Here is a 21,378-nt window from a genome sequence, read left to right as displayed (position 1 = left end):
TTTCAGAGAATGAGACCGCCTGTGCCAACAAAATATCGTCCATATAGTGGTATATCAGAGTCTCATTCTATCTGCGACGTAAAGGCTGCAGTGCATCATCCACATAGATTTGGCAAAGGGTGGGTGGGTTACGCATTCCTTGCGGTAACGCAGTCCATTCGAACCGTTGGGCAGGGCGCTCACAGTTCAAAGAAGGCAGGGTAAAGGCAAAACGCTGCTTATCCTTCTCGTGCAGCGCTATGGTAAAGAAACAGTCTTTCAAGTCTACGATGAGTAGATGCCAGCCTTCAGGTATCATGGCGGGGTTCGGCAAGCCTGGCTGTAACGCTTCCGCAGCGGAAACATCGCAGACGGGATGGCCCACGGGACATTGGGCGAGCCGTAGGAGTTTGCAAAGGTGCAAGGGCTGCCATAATTTGACTATGCGATGTCTGCGTATGCTCCTGCAAAGTTTTCCCTAATTCCTTCACTGCTTCTACCAACATAGCCTGTGGGCCCATCGGAACCTGTGCCATTCGCTCCAAGGCCTCTTCAATTGAAAAGGTCCCGGGAAGGGTAGCTAGGATGTTCCGGGTGGTAAGATTACTGTTTTGAATCGCACACTGTTTCAAAATGGACCCTCTCAGATATTCCGGAACACCTGCCGCCTGTATGGCATTGGCTACTCTGTCAATAAACAACCCAAACGCCTCTTCTCGACCCTGCTTGATTCCCATATATGACGGGATTCCACCTGGCTCTTTAAGCTGACTAAATGCCTGTCGTGCGAGTAACATCGCTTCTTTGGCTTTATCTGGGCCCATTACTGCTTGAGCCTCTAAATGGAGATATGGACCGAAGCCCATCAGTTCATCGACTGTTATTCCATATAGAGGATCACCTGGTTGTCTAACCGTAGCTACCGACCGCATACAAGCTGCTTGCCAATGCGCATTAAATAATAGCAGTTGATGCTGGGTAAGAATTAACTTCATGATACTTCGTATATCCCCCGGGAGTAAGATGTTGGTTCCCCAAATATAGTCTAACATTTGTTGCGTAGGTTCTCCTTTTACTCCTGACTCATTAACTGTAGCCCGCAACTGTGAGAGTAGCTTCCAATCTAAATTCTGGATACTGGCTACTAATCGGCCCTGTGCATCTGGTTGGTACAGCACGGGAAATGCCCCTACCTCGTCTAATAGTCTGGCAGCGACCTCTCGGTCTCCTTCATTGAGGGCGGCCTCTGCGATTTTCTGCCAGCACTGTTGGCGCTCCGACGCTATACCTGCTGCTCCCTGACTCGAATAAGAACTATCTCCACGGCTGCGCACCGGAGTAGCAGTAGCGTCCGGCCCCGGGCCTATTGCCCCGCATGTGTCTGCGCTCGGGTCAATACTCATCGCCCCTTGTGCCGCCTGATCTGTCGGCGGAGACTCCTTTCCCTCGCTCTCCAATGTGGAGCTTAAGCGAGACAGGTCCCAAGCGTCCCTAGAACTCTGCGGGATAACAATACTCCGCACAGAAGGGGGCAAGGGGCAGTCTGGAGCCGCTGGGGCTGTTGGCTGTACAGGGGTACCCCCGGTGGGGGCTGTGCTGCTTAACCTTTCAGCGGCGGCGGCGGCAACGCGCTGCTCTGCCTTATGCATGGTCAGAGTATTCGTTACCGCCCGCCACGGCTTCATTAATTTCTTTGCCGCCTTTTCCTCGTTAATAACGGCATCAAACAATTTATCTCCTAGCTTTCTCCACTCCTCCTCCTCAAACACCGTGTTGGGGTCAGTAAAAATCCCCCTAAGTTCTCCATAGGCTAAGAGATCATTTAGCTCTTTCTTTAAATCTATACCCTCAATGCCCCGCTTTTCTAAAAAGCACTTGAGCAAATTATACGCCGCTTGTCTGTTCATACCTCACTCAGCGCGCTGTTGCAGCCTTTGCAAACTTCGGCGGCGCGTGGCAGGCGGGACAGCCTCTATAGGTGCTCCCGGGCGCGGGGAAAAACTCCCTTCCGCCTCCTGCGCTGCTGCAGGACCGCTCCAAATCTCCGTCGACCGTGGCTACCGGACTCCGCTATCGGGTCGCCGGGGTCCCTGTTCGGGCGCCAAATTGTCGTGCCATTCGTCGAGACGGAGGGAAGACGCAGTCGCTCAATATGAGTGATCAGCAAGCTTCGTTTATTGTCCTCTGGTTACACAATTTATACCATTCTTAATCAGCTCATACATATTGCAAAAGCTAAGCTCCTCATTGGTTAACAGCCTAAAGTTCATGTTCCGTTTTCTTACTTTGCTTCAGTGACTCCCCTACATATTTTCTTATCGCAAGTCCCTGGTTTCGTATCCTTTCCCATAGACTCCCCTACATATTTTCTTATCGCAAGTCCCTGGTTTCGTATCCTTTCTCATAAACAAGGGTAATTTGTCCTTGTCTCTGATTGGCTCCTAGACTAGCTGTTTTCGATACTTCTTGAGATCCTAATGAGTAATCATTTCTATGTTGGTATGCCCCTGTTCAGCTAGCCATTCTCCCACAACGGGAGTAAATTTGATGCTGTTCTCACGGATCCTGTTGACCATGGGGACAAATACTGGCTCTGCGTCTCTCTATCCCATCTGTTTTCTTTTTATGGGGACTCCGTGCAGTTTTGATTTGCAAGCTACCCAGTGTCCAGATCCCCCTTCCTACGTTCCAAGAACATTTACAGACAACTCAGACCGCATGATGTTTATCCAGCAAGTGGAAAACTTCTTTCTCAAGTCATCAGAATCCTTTCTTTGCAATTTTTCCTATCTGCCATTTGAACTTCTGGCCTCAGATATTCTCCACAGACCAGTAACAGTGAGGGAGCTCTTAAGCCATAGATCCATTTGGCTTAAAAGAATCGATTTTGGTTTTGCGTATCCTGTGCCAGTGATGCCCAACATAGTTTTCATTGGAGGTATCAACTGTGGAAAGAAAAAGCCATTATCTGAGGTCAGTGATTTCCTTGATAAAATATATCTCCCCACTCTTGAAGGTGTCCTTAAAATTCTGGTGCACACTGTCAACCTTCATAGCAAATTACTGTATGATCAAAATTATCTCTGTGCAATAATTTTCATAATTAGGCTGATTGTCTGCACATCCTGTCTAGACATTAGTGTTTGCTTTTGTGGCCCTGGGGCGTCGTCTTCCCAGGCTGATCTAGAACAGTATTTCTGAGTTGCTAATCCAGTTTTAAATATATCTGGAAAAAAACATGCCCTTGTCCTTCCTCCTTCCAGCCCCTACTTCATGCTTACAACAAGAGGCCTTTTAGGGAAATGAACATTGGTAGCCAATTTTCCATTTTCATTACAACATCAAGGTATAAAACTGGTAAAGAAAGCAGACCATTTCCCATTTGAAGCAATAATATTTTTCTAATCTTATACATACACAATAATCTGGACTGGCAGGAGGGGAGGAATTCTCTTATACTGAAAATTCTTGTTTGGAAAATGAATCTGTTAATCAGCACTTTTGAGCAGACTGCTTGTTGGAGGATTCCTCATTTCCTAAAATCCCAGTGTCCTCCAATAAAAAGAGGTGGGTATTTCCCAGCCTCGCACTTACTCTGCTTACTATCTACTAAACTGGCTGTACTTTAAGACCTCTTATTGCATCTTTGCCATACTGATGATTATACATTTACCACAGAGCAAATAAGTCTAAAGATCATCCCAAGAAGACACAGCACAGATTGCTTAAAAACGTGGAGCTAGGAATATTATTTCAGGGCAGCACTCATAAGATTTCTGCAGAAATGACCACAGTGCTTAGTGGTCAAGTCACCGTGACGCTGGTTCTGCTCCTGTCCATGCTCAGTTTGGCTGCTGGTGGGAAGCTGCTGGTGGTGCATGTGGATGGGAGTCCTTGGTTCAGCATGCGGGAAATATTGGACGGTCTCAGGCAGAAGGGACATGAAATAGTTGTTGTTGCACCTGAAGTCACTTTACACATAAAGCCAACAAAGAATTTTGTTATGAAAACATACCCCGTCCCTTTCACACTGGAAGAGCTGGATGAAAAACTGCAGGTATTTTCACAGGATGTATTTGAAGAAGGATCTTTTCTGGAAAGATTTCTTAAAATCTACCAAGGTATGAAAAGACTCTGTGATTTGACAATCTCCAGCTGTACACACTTACTGTATAACAAAGAGCTTGTCAGATATCTTGAGGAGAGCAAGTTTGATGTCATCCTTACAGACCCTGCACTACCCTGTGGGCAGATACTGGCTGAGCATCTTTCAGTCCCTTCCGTGTTTTTTTTGCGAGGAGCACCATGTGATATAGATTTTGAAGCCACTCAGTGTCCGAATCCCGCTTCTTATGCCCCCAGGACACTGACAGACCATACAGACCACATGAACTTTTTCCAGCGGGTGAAGAACCTAATCTTTGACATCCCAAATTATTTTCTCTGTGATTTTGTCTTTCGACCATACGGAGAACTGGCTTCGGAGTTCCTTCAGCGGGACGTGACTGTGCTGGATCTCTTACGCCAGGGTTCTATTTGGCTCATGAGGTTAGATTTTGTGTTAGATTATCCCAGACCTTTGATGCCCAACATAATTATGATTGGAGGAGTAAACTGTGCTCACAAGAAGCTACCTCAGGTGGGTCATCCTCTGTTTTTAATTCTTGCTCTGATAGACTTCTGTGTTACACAAAGGTGGAATTTTGTACTGGAGATAGGAATCAAGTTCCTGTCTAGGGTGCGTTAGGCAAATACTTGTAGAAGAAATTATTTTTATCTCACTTTCTTCCTCACTTTCCGTTTTCTATGTAGGCAGCTATACCTTTTCAGTTATAAGTATGGTCAGCTGATACCTTTTTCATTATGCCTGTTGAAAGCCATTTTGTGTAGCACTGAGTAACTTTATACTGTCTCCCTTAGTGAGTGATGGATGAGCAGCAGGCAAGTCTGAGGGGCTGTCAAAGCATTGCAATTAGGTATAACCCATACAACTTTGCAAATGGTTGCAGTAGGGTCTGGTATTTACAGAGAAATGCATATCAGGCTTCTGTCCTGGGGCATCCTTGCTACTTCTTTCTTTGTTAATGAATTTGTCTGCTCCTTCATATGGGTGTTTCCAAAGCTGGAATCAGCAGGAATATTGCAGGCTGTAGACTCTTACGCTAAGAGGCACTGTCTCTGTTTACAGGCAGGCGTTAGAAGATTTTGCCTTGGTGACAGCTGAGTGAGATCTGAGAACAAAATCAATCTCTGAGCCTGAAGGGGCTATGGTGGCTTGGCAGATCCTGCTCAAAGGCATTGGAGATGCCAAAGCTTTTCAAACAGAAAGAGATGGGACTTACCTGGTGCATCCACCACATTTACCACCCGCCCATGTAGAATGCTGAACTCTATTGCTTGTTATCCAGCCTTTTATCAAATCAGTGATTACATGTTTACCACATAGCAAATACCTCAAAGGATCAAAAGCTATGTGCAGCACAGGTTGCATAGAAGTGTGAAGCTGGTGCTATTGCTTCAGTGCCACCAGTAGTTTTTTTCCTGTGCAGCACTCATAAGATTTCTGCAGAAATGACCCCAGTGCTTAGTGGTCACCTGCAAGTCACCGTGACGCTGGTTCTGCTCCTGTCCATGCTCAGTTTGGCTGCTGGTGGGAAGCTGCTGGTGGTGCATGTGGATGGGAGTCCTTGGTCCAGCATGCAGGAAATATTGGACGGTCTCAGGCAGAAGGGACATGAAATAGTTGTTGTTGCACCTGAAGTCACTTTACACATAAAGCCAACAAAGAATTTTGTTATGAAAACATACACCGTCCCTTTCACACTGGAAGAGCTGGATGAAAAACTGCAGGTATTTTCACAGGATGTATTTGAAGAAGGATCTTTTCTGGAAAGAGTTGTTAGAATTTATCAACGGTTAAAAAAAGCCACTGCCATGTTCCTGTCTACCTGTACACACTTACTGTATAACAAAGAGCTTGTCAGATATCTTGAGGAGAGTAAATTTGATGTCATCCTTACAGACCCTGCGGGCAGATACTGGCTGAGCATCTTTCAGTCCCTTCTGTGTTTCTCTTGCAGCACATACAATGTGGCATAGAATTTTGAAGTCACTCAGTGTCCGAATGCCGCTTCTTATGCCCCCAGGACATTCACAGACGATACAGACCACATGAACTTTTTCCAGTGGGTGTAGAATTTGATCTTTGACATCCCAAATTATTTTCTCTGTGATTTTGTCTTTCGACCATATGGAGAACTGGCTTCGGAGTTCCTTTGGTGGGACGTGACTGCGCTAGATCTCTTACGCAAAGCCTTCATTTGGCTTCTGCAATTAGACTTTGCCTAATATGTCTTTGTCTCCATATGGAGAAAGTGTTGTAAATGAATTTAGCTCTGGAAAACTTCCCATTGGTCGTGTGCCTCTGCTCAAAGCCAGCTTTGACATTAGAGCAGTTTGCTCAGGGCCTCTCTGCTCAGGACTGTTGATGTGACGCAAGGCAGACTTCTGTTTGAGGAAACCTTTGTTCATCCTGTGGTCCACCTTGTCATTGCTGATTTCCTCTACATTCCTTCTTTTTTTCCTTAAAGAAGGATCCTCTATGTTTTGGATTGTCACAGACTCGTAAAATACTCAAGTTAGAAGGTCATTTGCAGGCCTCTCAGCCAACCTCCTAGACAAAACAGGTGCAGTTAGTACAGGTTGTTCCATTCTATGTCTAGTTAAGTTTTGAATATCTCCTGTGACCCTTCTAGTGAAAACAGTTTACTACATTCAATTTATTATTCTATGCAATTCTAATTTTCCATGTTGCAGTTTGTGTCTGTTACCTCTTTTCACTTGCACAGAAGAGTACAGTTTTGTCTCCTTTATGCCCTTCCATAAGGTAAAGACAGCAATGAGATCTCCTGTTAGTCTTCTCTTCTGAATCCTGAGCAAGCACATTTTTCTCAGCCTCTTTTGCACATCACAGTCCCCAGCTCCTAAACAGCTTCTTGGCTTTTGCTGGACTTGTTCCAGCGCATCAACATCTGTCTTGTACTGGAGAGCCCCAAACTGGGTACATGTCTTCAGATGTCTCCCAAGTGCTGAAGAGAGGAGAAGGATGACCTCTCTCAGTCTGCTGGCTGCACCCTTGCTCATATAGCCCAGCATGCTATTGCCTCTGTGGCTGCAAGGGCACACTGCTGACTTATATCCAACTTTTTGTCCACAAGGACCCTGGGTTATTTTCTGCAGAGCTGCTGTCTGTCCAGCTGGAGTGCAGCCTGCCCTGTGGCATGGGGTTATCCGTCCGAGCAGCAGAACTCTGCTGTTGCATTTGCTGACCTTTGTGATGCTCCTGTTGGCCCATTTCTCCAGCTTGTGGTGTTCTTTCTGCATATCCCAGGCCAGTGATGCTCCTTATTTAAAATATGAACTGGCATCGTAAAAATAAAGTATAAGTTTGGTTACTTTATTCCTGTAAAATGACTGTTGGATATTTTTTTTATTGCAGATTTTTTAATGTGTCTTTGTGGTGGGTTGACCCTGGCTGGTTGCCAGGTGCCCAACAAAGCCACTCTATCACTCCCCCTCCTCAGCTGGACAGGGGAGAGGAAATGTAACTAAAGGTTCATGGGTCAAGATAAGGACAGGGAGAGATCATTCACCAATTACCGTCATGGGCAAAAGAAACTCGGGGAAATTAGCTTTATTTATTAACAATCAAATCAGAGTAAGGTAATGAGAAATAAAACCAAATCTTAAAACACCTTCCCCCCACTGCTCCCTTCTTCCCGGGCTTAACTTTACTCCCAGTTTCTCTACCTCCTTCTTGCCAAGGGCAGAGGGGGATGGGATATGGGCATTGTGGTCAGATCATCACACGTTGCTTCTGCCGCTCCTTCCTTCTCAGGAGGAGGACTCCTCACACTCTTCTCCTGCGCCAGCACGGGGTCCCTCCCATGGGAGACAACCCTCCACAAACTTCTCCAATGTGAGTCCCTCCCACAGGCCACAGTCCTTCAGGAACAGGCTGCTCCAGCGTGGACCCCCCTGACGGGACCACAAGTCCTGCCAGCCAACCTGCTCCAGCGTGGGCTCCTCTCTCCATGGGACGACAGGTCCTGCCTGCAAACCTGCCCCAGTGTGGGCTTCCCACAGGGTCACAGCTTCCTTCAGGCACATCCAGCTGCTCCAGTGTGGGGTCCTCCACAGGCTGCAGGTGGATCTCTGCTCCACCGCTAACCTCCATGGGCTGCTGGAGACAGCCTGCCTCACCATGGTCTTCACCACAGGCTGCAGGGGAATTCGTGCTCTGGCGCCTGGAGCACCTCCTCCTGTCCTTCTTCACTGACCTTGGTGTCTGCAGGGCTGTTCCTCTCACATATTCTCACTCCTCCCTTTGGCTGCAATTGCGCCAGGGTTTTTTGTTCCCCCATCTTAAATATGTTATCGGAGAGGCGCTACCACTGTCGCTGGTGGGCTCAGCCTTGGCCAGCAGTGGGTCTGTCTTGGAGCCGGCTGGTGTTGGCTCTGTCAGACATAGGGGTACTTCTAGAGCTTCTCACAGAAGCCACCCCTGTAGCTACCCCCCGTCACTACCAAAACCTTGCCACACAAACCCTGTAGGGTATTCAAGTATATTTTGTAGTTTGCAGAGTAACATCATAGCTTCTATTTTTAGAAATAACTATTCCTGTGAAGTAAGTTTTTCAGATATTGACTTTGCAGTGAACTAGGGCTTATTTTTCAGAAAAAGCAGTAAAAATGAAGCATTTTTAAGGAGATTCAACTTGGCTCTCAGTCTAGAAAAGCAGAGATGGAATAAACCATATCGCTAAACCTGTGAAAAGAACTATGACAGAGGAGCCGTGACAGAGGTCTATAAATCCTGGGAAGTGTAGCAAAGGTGAAAGGGGAACTGATATGCAGTTTCTCAAAATACTTGACCTGTGACTAACACTGAAATGAGGCAGCAGCAAGCTTAAAGCAAACAAAAGGCAGTACTTTTTCATACCATGTACAAAACAAAAATTGCCTCTCAACACCAGCGGATTTCTTTTTTTAGATAAAAACTATGAATTTAAAAAGGATTTGGGTGATTAATAAAAGGTACATTTTGACTGCTAAGATTTGTAGAATTACAAAAGAGGTAATCATGGGTTTCCCTAACTGGAGATATTTTCTGTAGCTTTTCCAGCATTCAGCCTTGGCACTCAGCTCTGTACTTCAGCTTTACTTTCTCCTGATAGATCTCTTTTTTCACTCTTGCCTTTGGAATGGGCTGAACTTGCTGTTCCATTAGTGGACTTCAGTCTGTGGACTCATATACAGGTGAAACAGTGTTTGTGTGTTGCTCCAAATCCAGTGACACAACTTTTAAACTCTTATGAACCTGCCGTTAGCCTTAAGTGGAGGGTGGGGGGCTGTGGTTTTGTTTGTTTGTTTGTTTTTTAACCTCTTTAATGTTGTTTTATTGCATAATATATTAGTGTTACACAGATAATACATATTTGGCTGAAATGTTAGCAGAATATAAAGACTACATGGAAGTGACTATATATCAAATATGACATTTGAGGCCTGTTATATGTTAGCATAGAGTAACAGTATGTCTGCAACTATGGGTTAACTACCTGAGTGTATACTGCCACCAGCGTACGTAATGCTGCATTGCTTTTTTTTGTGAGATCTTTTCCTCTTTATCACTGAAACATGAAAATGCAGGCATAGGTACAGCAGCTAACTCTCTTGCACACGAGAATACCTTCTGTCCACCTCCTTTAGTTTTTGATCTTTTAATATTGCCTCACTGTCAGCTAGAGAGAAAGTTTTGCTTAAACAGGCTGCAGAATGGGACTGTATTGATGTCTGAAACTCCTTCCTTTTTAATACAGTTCGCTTAGATCTTACAGTCCTTCTTGCTGGCTTATGACAATCACTTTTTTTAACATGCCACATGGAGAACCTCCTATCAAAATAAACTTTTTAGGTCACACTTAGTATTAGCATTGGAATGTGCTTATCTCACCCAGGTACCTATGGCAAAGGTAGCCACTTCCGGAACCAGATTTCCTATCACTCCTACAGGTTCCATGACAACTCTTCCAGGCTGCTGCACAGCATGAAGAAACTGTTCAGACCTCTCTCTCCGATCAGGTGTGCTTGGCTGGGGATCTAAAACAGTCTTTCTTCTCCAGCCAGCAATTACTCTTGTTCAGCTACCATTCCTGGATCTTATTTTGCTTTTGTAAACTTGCAAACTTTTGGCATCCACCTTTTCCCTTTCTATGAAATATGTGTTAATGGCAGATAAGATCTGCTTTATCAGGCACTTCTTTTAAGCACAAACTGCAGATATTTGCTTTTCTAGGTCTATCTTGAAAGTTTTCAGGTACCCTTGCATGTTCTCCCTATCTAAGGATGTTGCTTTGTTTATAGGCACCTATTCCATTCACCTGTCTATCCATAGGGTTTCCATTGCATCATTTGCTGCAGCTTCAACCCAGGTTCTCAAGCATATTAGGCACTTAAATCTCATTCAAACCAACCTGATTTGGATGCCTAAACAAGTCCTTGGAGTGGGACTCTCTTCCACATCCGTCATCATCGCTAGTCCCCATTGAGTAGCTGTAGGCTGCGGTTGAGTGTTCTAGAGAACAGGACTTCCAACATAGTTTTGGGGGTTGGGTTTTGGTTTTTTTTTTTCCTTTAAAAATCTTATCATAGTGCATGCAGAAGCAGCTCAGAAACTCTGTTCCCCCCTTCTCCTGGTAAGCAGAGAACACAAGTGTAGACTTCCCATTGGCTCATACGACAGCCAAGCCTTATTAACTTCTTTTGAAAAGTAGCTATTATTATGAACTTTCAAAAACATGTGGCCTGTAGCCTCTCACCTATGAACTCTTATGGCCCCTCGTGACCACGAACCGCATATTCTGCTGGACCATTGCTTTCCAAAAGACATTTGGCCTCAAGCCACTCACCAATAAACTCTTATGGCCCCTCTTGAGCCAGAACTGTGTATTCTGCTTCATCATTGTTTATATAAAAAGGCATTTGGTTAATATGTTACCCAAACTTTGGTGACACCACTGCTTGGCGTGCCGGCTTCTGCTTACTGTGTAGAACATTGTGTGTGTGAACTCCAGGCACCTTTCTGAGCAAAGGTGTAAGAGAGAAAGCTGGAGGTTTAGGTCTTTCATGTCAACAGTGCAACATGCTTCCTGTATTATAAGCTCTCTGGAGAAGCTCAGCGGCCATAAATGTTGATTCCTGGCTTGAACCTGGCACAGGACAGTCAAGTGCACAGTGACTCACTTGAAACAACCCAGACCCAGAAAAATCCCTCTACAAACCAATGCTACCTCTGCTAATCAAAGACCCTGCTATTTGTTCTGAATCATTTAAGATAACTGAAACGTATGGAAATGCTTCTTGCTTTAGATCCCTTCATAGCACTCTTATCAATGCTTTTATCACCATTTAAAACGTGATCTTTGAACTCCAACAACCTGTCTTAGTGAACATTTTGTAGAGGTAAAGATTAAAGACCATCAAGATCACCTCATTATAAATGAGGTACAACTATTTCTTGCCTTCGTATGCTGCTTGGAAGAAGTAAGAAGGGGCAGAGCCTTTCTTTGCCTGCTGACAGCCCCATGACAGTTAAGTGGAGGTACCAGATAGACGCTGGGCTTGTTCTTTTTCTTTCTTTCTGGAGCTTGGCAGAAGGTGGGAAGCTTTTGGTCATGCCTCCGGATGGAAGTCATTGGCTGACCATGTGTGTCGTTCCAGAGAAACTCTGGGAGAAGGGGCATGAAATCATTGCAGTGATTCCTGACGCCACTTTGCTCGTGAAAAGCTCACAATCTCTCACCATTGAAACATACTCTGTGCCTTACACACAAGAGTTCATGGATAGATACTACCGTTCCATTGGTGAAAAAAGGTTTTGATAACCCTCCCTTTCCAGAAGAATTTACAACTTTACTCAGTAATGTATCAGAACTGACCAACATGTTCTCTTCTACTTGTTGGCCTCTCTTATATAATGAAGAACTAATGAAGTACTTCCATTACAACAAGTTAGATGCCATTATGATGGATCCTGTGTTGCCCTGCGGACTAATTGTTGCTCAATGTCTCTCTGTCCCTTCAGTGTACTTCATGCACGGTCTTCCATGTACCTTCGACTACAAAGCCACCCAGCATCCCAGTCCTTTTTCTTACATGCCGAGGACTTTCACGTACAGTTCAGTTCACATGACATTTACGGAGCGTGTGAAGAACCTCATGGTTGAGTTTTCAGAGCATTTGTTTTGCTATCTGTTTTATTTAAAATATGGGAACTTAGCTTCTGAGTTTCTTCAAAGAGGAGTAACAGTACTGGAACTGTTTTAAGAAAGTATCCGTTTGGCTGATGAGATACACTTTGGGTTTCAGTATTTGTGCCCAATAATGTCAAATATGGTTTTTATTGGAGGCATCAACTTTGAGCAGAAGCCATTACGAAAGGTTTGTCATTGTTTACATTGAAGGTATGATAGCATATATTAGTGATTATTTAAGATTCACTTTTTTAAGTTCTTCCTATAGTAGTACTTGTACTTAAGGCACTATGTGATTGAGTACCAGGATGGCATGATTTGGAAGTAGGAATCTCAATCTCTGATAGATGACCAGAAGACTTGCTCTGCAAGCAGGTGAAGGGTTTCTCTCCAGGAAAGTTCAGGTGAAGTTTTCTAAGCTATGTAGCTGCCTAGGTGTAGCTTAGATTGTTGTAAGCAAAACAGCAAAATATTAGACAATCATGACACATGTGCTATATCTAGATAAATGAGAAACTAATTCTAGGTCATACAATTTAATATCCCTAACAGTTGTGGAATAGTGATGAATTGCAGGAGACTTGATTGGATGAAAAATTGGAATGTGGAACTAACTCTGTGTATATATACCCAGGCACTTACAGTGTGCCATAGAGATTGATAATGCAGATGAATACCACAAAACCAGGGGTACACAATCAAAGATGGTAGAGGGAGCTCTTTTGCTTCTGAATCTGTGTAAGCAGCAATGCAAGATAGCATGTAAGATGATGATTAGAAAAAAGAAGCCTTCAGGATTGTAACTACCTACCCTCCCTCCCTAGCTTGTTTAAGTCTTCCTAGTTGGCTGTTGAAATAGTGCAGATGTTAGTTCTTTTTTTTTTTTTCAGACTGCAGTGATGTGGCAACTGCAGAAGTTGTTGCTAAGCTTGCATCTCATTAACTACTGTAGACTCAGGGCTTTCATTTTGATAACTAGTAGAACATAGAATCATTAAGGTTGGCAAAGACCTCTAGGATCACCAAGTCCAACCGTCAACCCAACACCCCCATGCCTCCTAAAGCATCCCCTGAAGTGCCACGTCTACATGTTTTATGAACACCTCCAGGGATGCCAACTCCACCACCTCTCTGGGCAGCCTGTTCCAATGCCTGACCACTCTTGCAGTAAAGAAATTTTTCCAACTATCCAATCTAAACCTCCCCTGATGCAGCTTGAGGCCATTTACTATCACTAATTACTTGGGAGACCAATGGATAAACCTTATCAATGTACTGTATATCAAGTCTCTGTCAATCATTGCTTCTTCTTTAAACTGTGAGAGCATAAGGTAATCCAAAGGTCAGGCTTTTGTTCCAAATTTTGTGTCCAATCAGCTGAGAAGACTCAAGGCAGGGAGTTCATCATTAACTGGATGTTAATAAGATAGTAATTGCTTTGTCAGGTGTTACCTTCTGTTCGTAACACTGTTCAGCCTTTCAGTGCAACACATGGCCAATTGCTTGCCACTTCGCCCCTGAGCATTTGAATCCTCTAATATTAATTCAGGCATTCAACTTTACCTTGCAGTGCCCAGTTGCTTAAAGCTTTCACCGTGTGCACAGATGATAAATCCAACCTTTACCCACAGTTAAAAATTACCCTAATTTCTGCCCACAAACATAGTCTGTTAAAAATTAAACACTTAGTTAAGAATAAAGTGCAAAGTACTCCAAAATCCACTCCTCGTCCCCTGCAATAGTTTTGTGGCCATTTAAAACTTTGCTGATGACACAAGGGAAATGGCTTCTTCAAATACAGGCTTTAATTCTCTTGCCTCCTGGGTTGTGCTATTCCTGCTCCTGTGGACCTTTTCTGAAGGTGGAAAGCTTTTGGTTGTACCTATCGATGGCAGCCACTGGCTCAGCATGCGCCCGATTGTGGAGCGGCTCAGACAGAGGGGACATGAAATTGTGGTTGTTGCACCAGAGATAAATTTGCGGATAGATTCGTCAGTGCATTTTACCATGAAAACATACTCTGTGTCTTACACCAAGGAGTATGTGGAGGCAGAATTTAAAAAGATGGGCTACAGGAGTTTCACACCTCAACCCTTCTTGGAAAAATTCTCAAAAATGGCAAATATTACAACCATGTTCTTTGATTCCTGCAAACGTCTTCTGTCTAACAAAGAGCTGATTGAATACCTCGAAGAAAGCAAATTTGATGCTGTCTTTATGGATCCTTTTTTTCCATGTGGACAGATAGTGGCCGAACATCTCTCCCTACCTTCTGTGTATCTCGTACGGGGATTGCCATGCAGCCTAGACTTCCATGCTACCCTCTGTCCAAATCCTCCTTCTTACATTCCTAGGTCCTTCACTCGCTACACAGACCACATGACATTCCTCCAGCGTGTGGGCAATCTCATAGCTAGCCTGAGCAGTTCCCTGGCTTGCAGCTTTCTTTATTCATCGTATGATGGTTTGATCAAAGAATTCCTCCAACAAAAGGCAACAGTGCTTGAGCTGTTCAGCCATGCATCTATTTGGCTCATGAAATATGACTTTGTGTTTGAGTACCCCAGGCCCCTCATGCCTAATATGGTCTTGATCGGAGGCATAAGCTGCACTCAGGAAAAAACATTATCACAGGTCAGTTACCTTTTTTTTTCCTAGTTTATCTATGGCTGCTCTGTTTCCTCTCACCATCAGCTGGAGCTCCTGGCAGTAACAAATACTAACAGGCAAAACAGCTTGGTGGAAGTGGCTAGGAAAGCACTTTGCACCTCTGCATCCCTTGTGCATTGAGGAGTGCGTTACTTTGTGGTAGATGTCCAGATTCCCAGACAAGGGTGCATACAAAGCTGGGTTTTTCCAACCAGTATTTTCTTACTGCCTATTTTCAGTAATTTTGTTTTGTATACCTGTTTACAAGACTTGGTGCTAGCTAGGGTAATGCAACAGGCCAAATCATCCTAGTCATCTGCCCTGGAGCAGAGAACCATTTCTGCAGGAGTTTCAGACAGTGGCAGACCTGAATGAAATCCCCACCACCCAGCAAAGCAGCAAGAGATCTGCTTCTTTTGTGTAGAATACCCTGTCCCAGATCTGGACTACAACTGTATTTTGCTTGAACTACATCAAACTTCCTACATATGGGATATCTGCCACTTTCCACTAAGAAATCCTCCTAATTCTTAGTGCTTTCTCATATTTTCCAGTGAGTGTCCACTGCAGGTATTTCATAAAGGTCATGTGTAACACCCACCATTACAAGCAGCTGGTGGTTAAAAAGGTTTTAGTAAAATAATCCCGCTATTGCCAAAGCAGGGCTGCAAAAAGTTTCATAATTATAGTGGTATTTCTGAGCAGAAAGTCAGACCTTGGCACACAAAAACATTTAAAGAACAGAGTAAAACTGATGTGACTAGTCCCACAGAAAATAAATAGGGCTAAATATGCCCTGAAATAGCTGTATCTGTTTCTCTGCATCAGGAACTACTAAAGAACTTTGTACCAAAAGCACATGTGTAGTTTGGGGAGGATTTTGCAGTTCCCTGATGTCTGTGAGTTTATACAGAACTGAGCCCCGAGTTCCCAACCAGACATCTACAGTGCCTTAATGGAGAGAAATCTCATAAGACAGAACCAAGCCCTGAAAGGAGAGTTACATTTCACCTTGTTTGCCCCTGGGAGAGCATCAGGCCTGCTGTTCAGGCTGCAGCTATCAGCAAACCTCCAATGGTGCCTTCTGTCTGGGCTGCAGTCCAAGTGAAGGGCCACGGCACACTGGTCAGCCACAAAAATACATCACAGAGTGTAAACCAGGAGGGTCAATCTTGGTTATCCCCTCAGACCCTAGAGATAACATCTCAATTGCCAGACTTACGGGAACATTTAGTTCATTTTATTCCACTCATTTAACTCCAATGCCTGCAGCAATTCCCCCCAGTTTTGTCTTTCCTTCCCTGGCTTTACCAAATATTTTTCTATGGCACAGAATTTTTGCTCCAGCCTTCAGCTGTTTTTATGCTTCGTTGGAATCCTTTTGTTCTTGGATTCCAGTGGCAGATCTCTTAGTCCTTCTTTTATTTAAATCAAACAAACAAAACAGGAAAAAAATGGCAGCGGTTCAATATTATCATACTCAAAGCAGACCCAATAAATGCAGGTATTAGAAATTAAAGTGATCTGCTGTCAGAACATTTTTCAAAACCATAATTCTCTCCTGCAGCTGCATGGTTTGAAAAGAAGAGCATCAACTCTAAAGTCAGAGCATCTGACTTGTAAAAAATGTTAAAATAAACTACAATATTCACCTGGGGATTGGTTGCCAGGAAAAGTATGCTGATGAGTTATTCTTTAATTGGTACAGCATCTTTTTTTACTGCACAGAAACTGACGTCTTTGAGCAGGCAGGCTTTGCTATGTGACTGGTTTAATGTAAATTTTTTCTTATGTCCATTCCGAATCTCAGTTTGGGCTTCAATTCTGCAAACACTCACATGCCTCTGTATCTTTGTTCATCCACCTGTGCCCATTTTTTCCCCCTGGGACTCATTTTCATGTAGATAACTAATTTTCCTGACCATAATTTTGTTGTGTTGGCTGTTCATTTTATTGCCTTTCCAGATAGTTTTTGTGGGATCATTACAGAAATTACAGCATCTGATGTGGAAGGGACTTTGACTAAAGATGTGCTTTGTGTTGGCAGGAATTTGAAGCTATTGTGAATGCCTCTGGAGAACACGGCATTGTTGTCTTCTCGCTGGGCTCCATGGTCTCTGAGATTCCTATGAAGAAAGCTGAGGAAATCGCAGATGCCTTGGGATCAGTCCCTCAAACGGTATAGCTTCCCCCTTCCTCTTCTAGCACAGCAATTCAAGACTATTGCCAAATGCAGTATATGATTGCCTTCAGCTTACAGCGTGCTTGGTCCCCCTTTCTTTCTCCTGCTTCCTGAAGCCAGAAGAAACTATCACCCCAGTGGCTCTGCACAATGAAACAGGCTTTGTGCACCATAGATGTTTTTAGCTGTGCTTTTCAAACCCACTGAGGAGCAGCAAGGGGCCATTTGATGATAACTGACATTGTGTTTACTTCTTTTGAAAGGTTTTGTGGCGATACACAGGAGAGGTGCCCCGCAACCTGCCGAAGAATGTAAAGCTTGTCAAGTGGCTGCCACAGAATGATCTTCTAGGTAGGTCTGAGATACCTAGAGTTGTACCAGCATGTTTCTTTTAATTTGATAATGCTGTTGTAAGGCCCAATTAGCATCACCTGTGCTGACTCCCTGTATCATTGTGGGTCACAGGACTTCCTTACAGCCTTTGCTGTTTGAACCAGAGCTTGTCTTTTAGAAACTTATCTGATTGCAACTTCAGAATTGCTGTATTATGAAACAACATTGTTTGGAAAGGTGTTCCAACACTTGGCTACCCTTACTGTCAAATATGGGGGGGGTCTTTATCTCTGACTAGCTAGTCTCCACACCCAGCCATGGGTTTTTGTCATGTTTTTGTCTACTGGAATGAAAAGAAAATTTAAGGTCCTCAAGTGAGCATTTCCAGACAGGTCATCAGGCTTTTCAAGTGGTAAAATTGTATGTGCTATTGCCAGGAGCATTTTTTTGTTAGACACCACAGCTTGGCTGCGGGAGATCTGCAAAACCATCAAATGGAAGACATGGTAAAAAGCAAGCAATGGTAACATCCTTTTTAACCTCACTTGGTTGTGATTTCATCTCAAAAACTTAGAATTTTTGGAGGATTATCTAAGGCTTTCCAGAGAATACCCAACCAAGACAGAGCTCTACAACCCAAGGTTCATTCAATCCCCTATCATGTCCTGTTGTCTGCAGCCCTAAGTCTGTCCGTAAGTAATGATGCACATGACAATCCAAAGTTCTTGATTTACACCTACCAGTGCCATTTTTGCGCAAGTTTTTCCCCAGGGATGTATTACTGTGGCTTAATAAATCAAAGAGCTAAGCAAATCTTTCTTTCCTCCACAGCTCACCCTAAGACTCGTGCCTTTATTACCCACGGAGGCTCACATGGTGTTTACGAGGGCATATGCAATGCGGTGCCAATGGTACTAATGCCTTTATTTGGAGACCAGATGGACAACGCCAAGCGAATAGAGTCACGGGGAGCAGGACTGACACTGAATATACTCGAAATGACTTCAAAGGACATATCCGCTGCCCTGAAAGCAGTTATTAATGATAAAAAGTCAGTAATAGAAGCACAGCCTTTCTCCCTCTACTGTTGTAAACACCAGCACTCTAGCTTCCTGCTTAAGAGAATACTAATCTGTTCTTATATGCCTTCTTATATCAAAGTTACATCATTGAGAAGTTGATGCTTGCCCTGGGTTAACCTCGTCCTGTCGCCATAACAGTGCCATCCTTCTCACTGCCTGGGATTAGGTACAAGAACTGGCTGTTATGAGAGGATGCAGGTATCAGAGAAGATGGGGTATAAGTGTAATGGAAGAAATCAAGCTGACAAAAGATGTGCCATCTGCTTAAAGCCAAATTTACCAGGCAGTGATGTTGAGAGCTTTAACACAATGTAGAAAAGGCAGTTGGTGAAGGGAGATGCGGCAAACTGCTTTTCTTCCCTAAATCAGTGGTGATGTGAGTCAGTGAGGAGCCTGAAAAGACTCAGCTGCCTGGCTGATTTTTTTTGCATGAGGGTTGCCCAGAGATGTGTCTGCACAGAAGCAGGAGGAAGCAGATGAGTGGCAGTGCCTCGGTATAGTCCAGAGGCTGTACTGCATTGGGAAACATTGCCTCCCAGCTGCCAAGGTTTACTAAACATAGCTATTATCACTCATTTATTTTATAGACCAGTTTTCTCAGTCATTTTCTCCTGCCCAGTGCTCATAAGGAGCTGTATGAGCACAGTCAGCTACTGCCTGGCTCAGCAATGCTGGACAATTCCAGCACAGAGCAGGAGGAACACGCCCAGATACACTGAGGCAGTACAGGGAACCATGCTGGACATCACAGTAGTGCAGTCAACATGCCCAAGATGTTTTAAGGCATCACAGCAAAGGGGACCTTTAAGACACACCCTCACACCCTCCTCTTCCTTGATCCCATTCTCTGTTGTCACTAGGGCCTCTCAGTCCTTGCCAGCCTCTTCCCCGTCATGTTTCTGAAAAACGGCACCTTATTGCTGTTGCTTCCTAACCACTGTTCTTATAGCAATAATAGTAACAACAGTGGTAGTAGTAGTAGCAGTAGTAATAAAAATAACAATAATAATTAATGCCTCTTGATCTTCAGCTGGACAGTTCTTCTACACCCAGTCTCACATTTCAGCTAGATCCCTTCACCCCAGAGATTTTGCTGACAGCTCAAACTAAGCTTTTTCTTTTTTCTTCTTTTCTAAACCTTTCCCTCTTTTTTTTGTAACTGAAAACAGCACTTTTCTGGGCCCATAACTTTGCCGTTATCCTTCTCATGGGGTGGTGGTGTTGGGGAAACACCAGCAGAGAAGCCCCCAGTGGGCCTCAGACAACTGAAACTGCATCCTTGTTTTCTGGGAACTCAGTTTCAGCAGCACAAGTCACTGAAAACACCAAATGTCTTTTCTTGGCAGGTACAAAGAGAACATCAAGCGTCTCTCGGACCTTCACCTCGACAGACCCATCCATCCCCTGGACCTGGCCGTGCACTGGGTGGAGTTTGTAATGAGACACAAAGGGGCCCCACACCTGCGACCTGCTGCTCATGACTTGAACTGGATCCAGTACCACTCCCTGGACGTCATCGCCTTCCTCCTCACCGTGGTGCTCCTTTCCCTCTTCATTTCTCTGAAGTGCTGCCTGTTCTGCTGCCGCAGGTGCTGCTGTAAAAAGGGAAGAACAAGAAAGCCAACCAAATCAAAGTCCCATTAGCAGATGAAACCAGTGCTAGGAGATAAGGCCTCTGCTCCAGACCAGGAGGATCAGAGAACACCTCAAATTTCACTAAAATAATTGCTGACTTTCAGTCAAGAAATAATAGCGTTCCTTTAAACTGGCATAACGGGAGAGTTGTTTCACTGATATAATTTTTGCCTTTAATTAAGAATCAGTTGTTCAAAATAATTTGTATAGGAGTGCTTCAGTCACTTGGGGAGGTATTAGTGTGATGTCCAAGGCTCCTGGTTTCCATGTCTTCGTGTGCAGAGGACTCACGGTGACTTTTTTTTTTTTTTACCTCTATATGCTATGGAGATATATAAGGATTTAATAAAATATTGCTTCAAGGTCTTTAGGAGAACAATTTGCTCTAGTATGAGACTGTCAGGTTTATCAAGCACCTTGAAATCGTTGTATAGCTGTTGTTATAGAGGAGGCAAATGTTACACACTGACAATACATGTCACATAAGCCAAGCTAGATGCACACCTTAAACGGGTTTTGCATGTGTTTACAATACCCTGAACTCAACTGTGGTTTTGGCAGGGAAGGGATTGTAAAGCCACTTGGTGTGTCACCCAAGTTCCCCATCAGTCAGAGTGCTGTACCTGGAGCTTACCTATTAGATGCTGAGACCTTTGTAAGCATTGTTTATAAAACCCAACTGATTTACTCTTTGTAAGTGATGTTCAGGTAAAACCCCAAACACCAGCCCTATAAATAAACCCCCAATACTAACAATAATGTCTCTTGTGTTTTCTGACTTGAAACTTACAGGGTTGGATGCTTGTTCAACCATGGAGAGAGAGCTGGGAAGGGAAAGATTCAATGCTCCGCAGTGTGAAAGCCACCTCAATGTACAAAAGCCAGTTCTCAGCATTATTGTCTCACTGCTTGGTGACTTGGTACTTGTTGAGAGGTTACATCCTGAGGCTGCCACAGTCCCCACTACTACTTATAGAAAAAGTCAGAAAAGACCTTAAACATAAGTTAATAGTTGGTGCTCAAAACAGGCTGGGGCATCCCAGTACATCCTGGCAGCACAGGCATCCTGCGAAGTACCTGGTGCTTTTATTTTCTATTGCCGTTTGAAAAGCATGTACTTTAGTGAAAGCTGTTAAGTTCAAGAAGACAGTCCCACTGCTCCTCAGCCCATCCCCATTGCAGTGCTCGATTCTTGTGGGCATCC

At 44.1% G+C, this 21,378-nt stretch overlaps 1 protein-coding gene across 4 annotated transcripts in view; it reads left to right on the top strand.

The window, feature by feature from the left end:
• Window positions 1-20,933, top strand: part of LOC142057683 (UDP-glucuronosyltransferase 1A1-like) — a 36,942-nt gene extending 16,009 nt beyond the window's left edge. For 2 of the 4 annotated variants that reach the window (XM_075094161.1, XM_075094162.1), the window contains exons 2-5: window positions 16,990-17,121; window positions 17,388-17,475; window positions 18,289-18,508; window positions 19,886-20,933. In XM_075094161.1, coding sequence (XP_074950262.1) covers window positions 16,990-17,121; window positions 17,388-17,475; window positions 18,289-18,508; window positions 19,886-20,183 — 738 coding nt within the window. In that variant the 3' untranslated portion in view covers window positions 20,184-20,933. Of the gene's footprint in view, window positions 1-3,515; window positions 4,619-13,186; window positions 14,928-16,989; window positions 17,122-17,387; window positions 17,476-18,288; window positions 18,509-19,885 lie in introns of those variants that run through there. The other 2 variants (XM_075094159.1, XM_075094160.1) reach the window with 2 other exon arrangements.
• Window positions 20,934-21,378: the final 445 nt, after the last annotated feature.

The sequence above is a fragment of the Phalacrocorax aristotelis genome, chromosome 5, assembly GCF_949628215.1.
Source record: "Phalacrocorax aristotelis chromosome 5, bGulAri2.1, whole genome shotgun sequence".
Lineage (NCBI taxonomy): Eukaryota > Metazoa > Chordata > Aves > Suliformes > Phalacrocoracidae > Phalacrocorax > Phalacrocorax aristotelis.
Note: the sequence above shows the minus strand (reverse complement) of the source record. Positions and strands in the feature narration are given on the sequence as shown.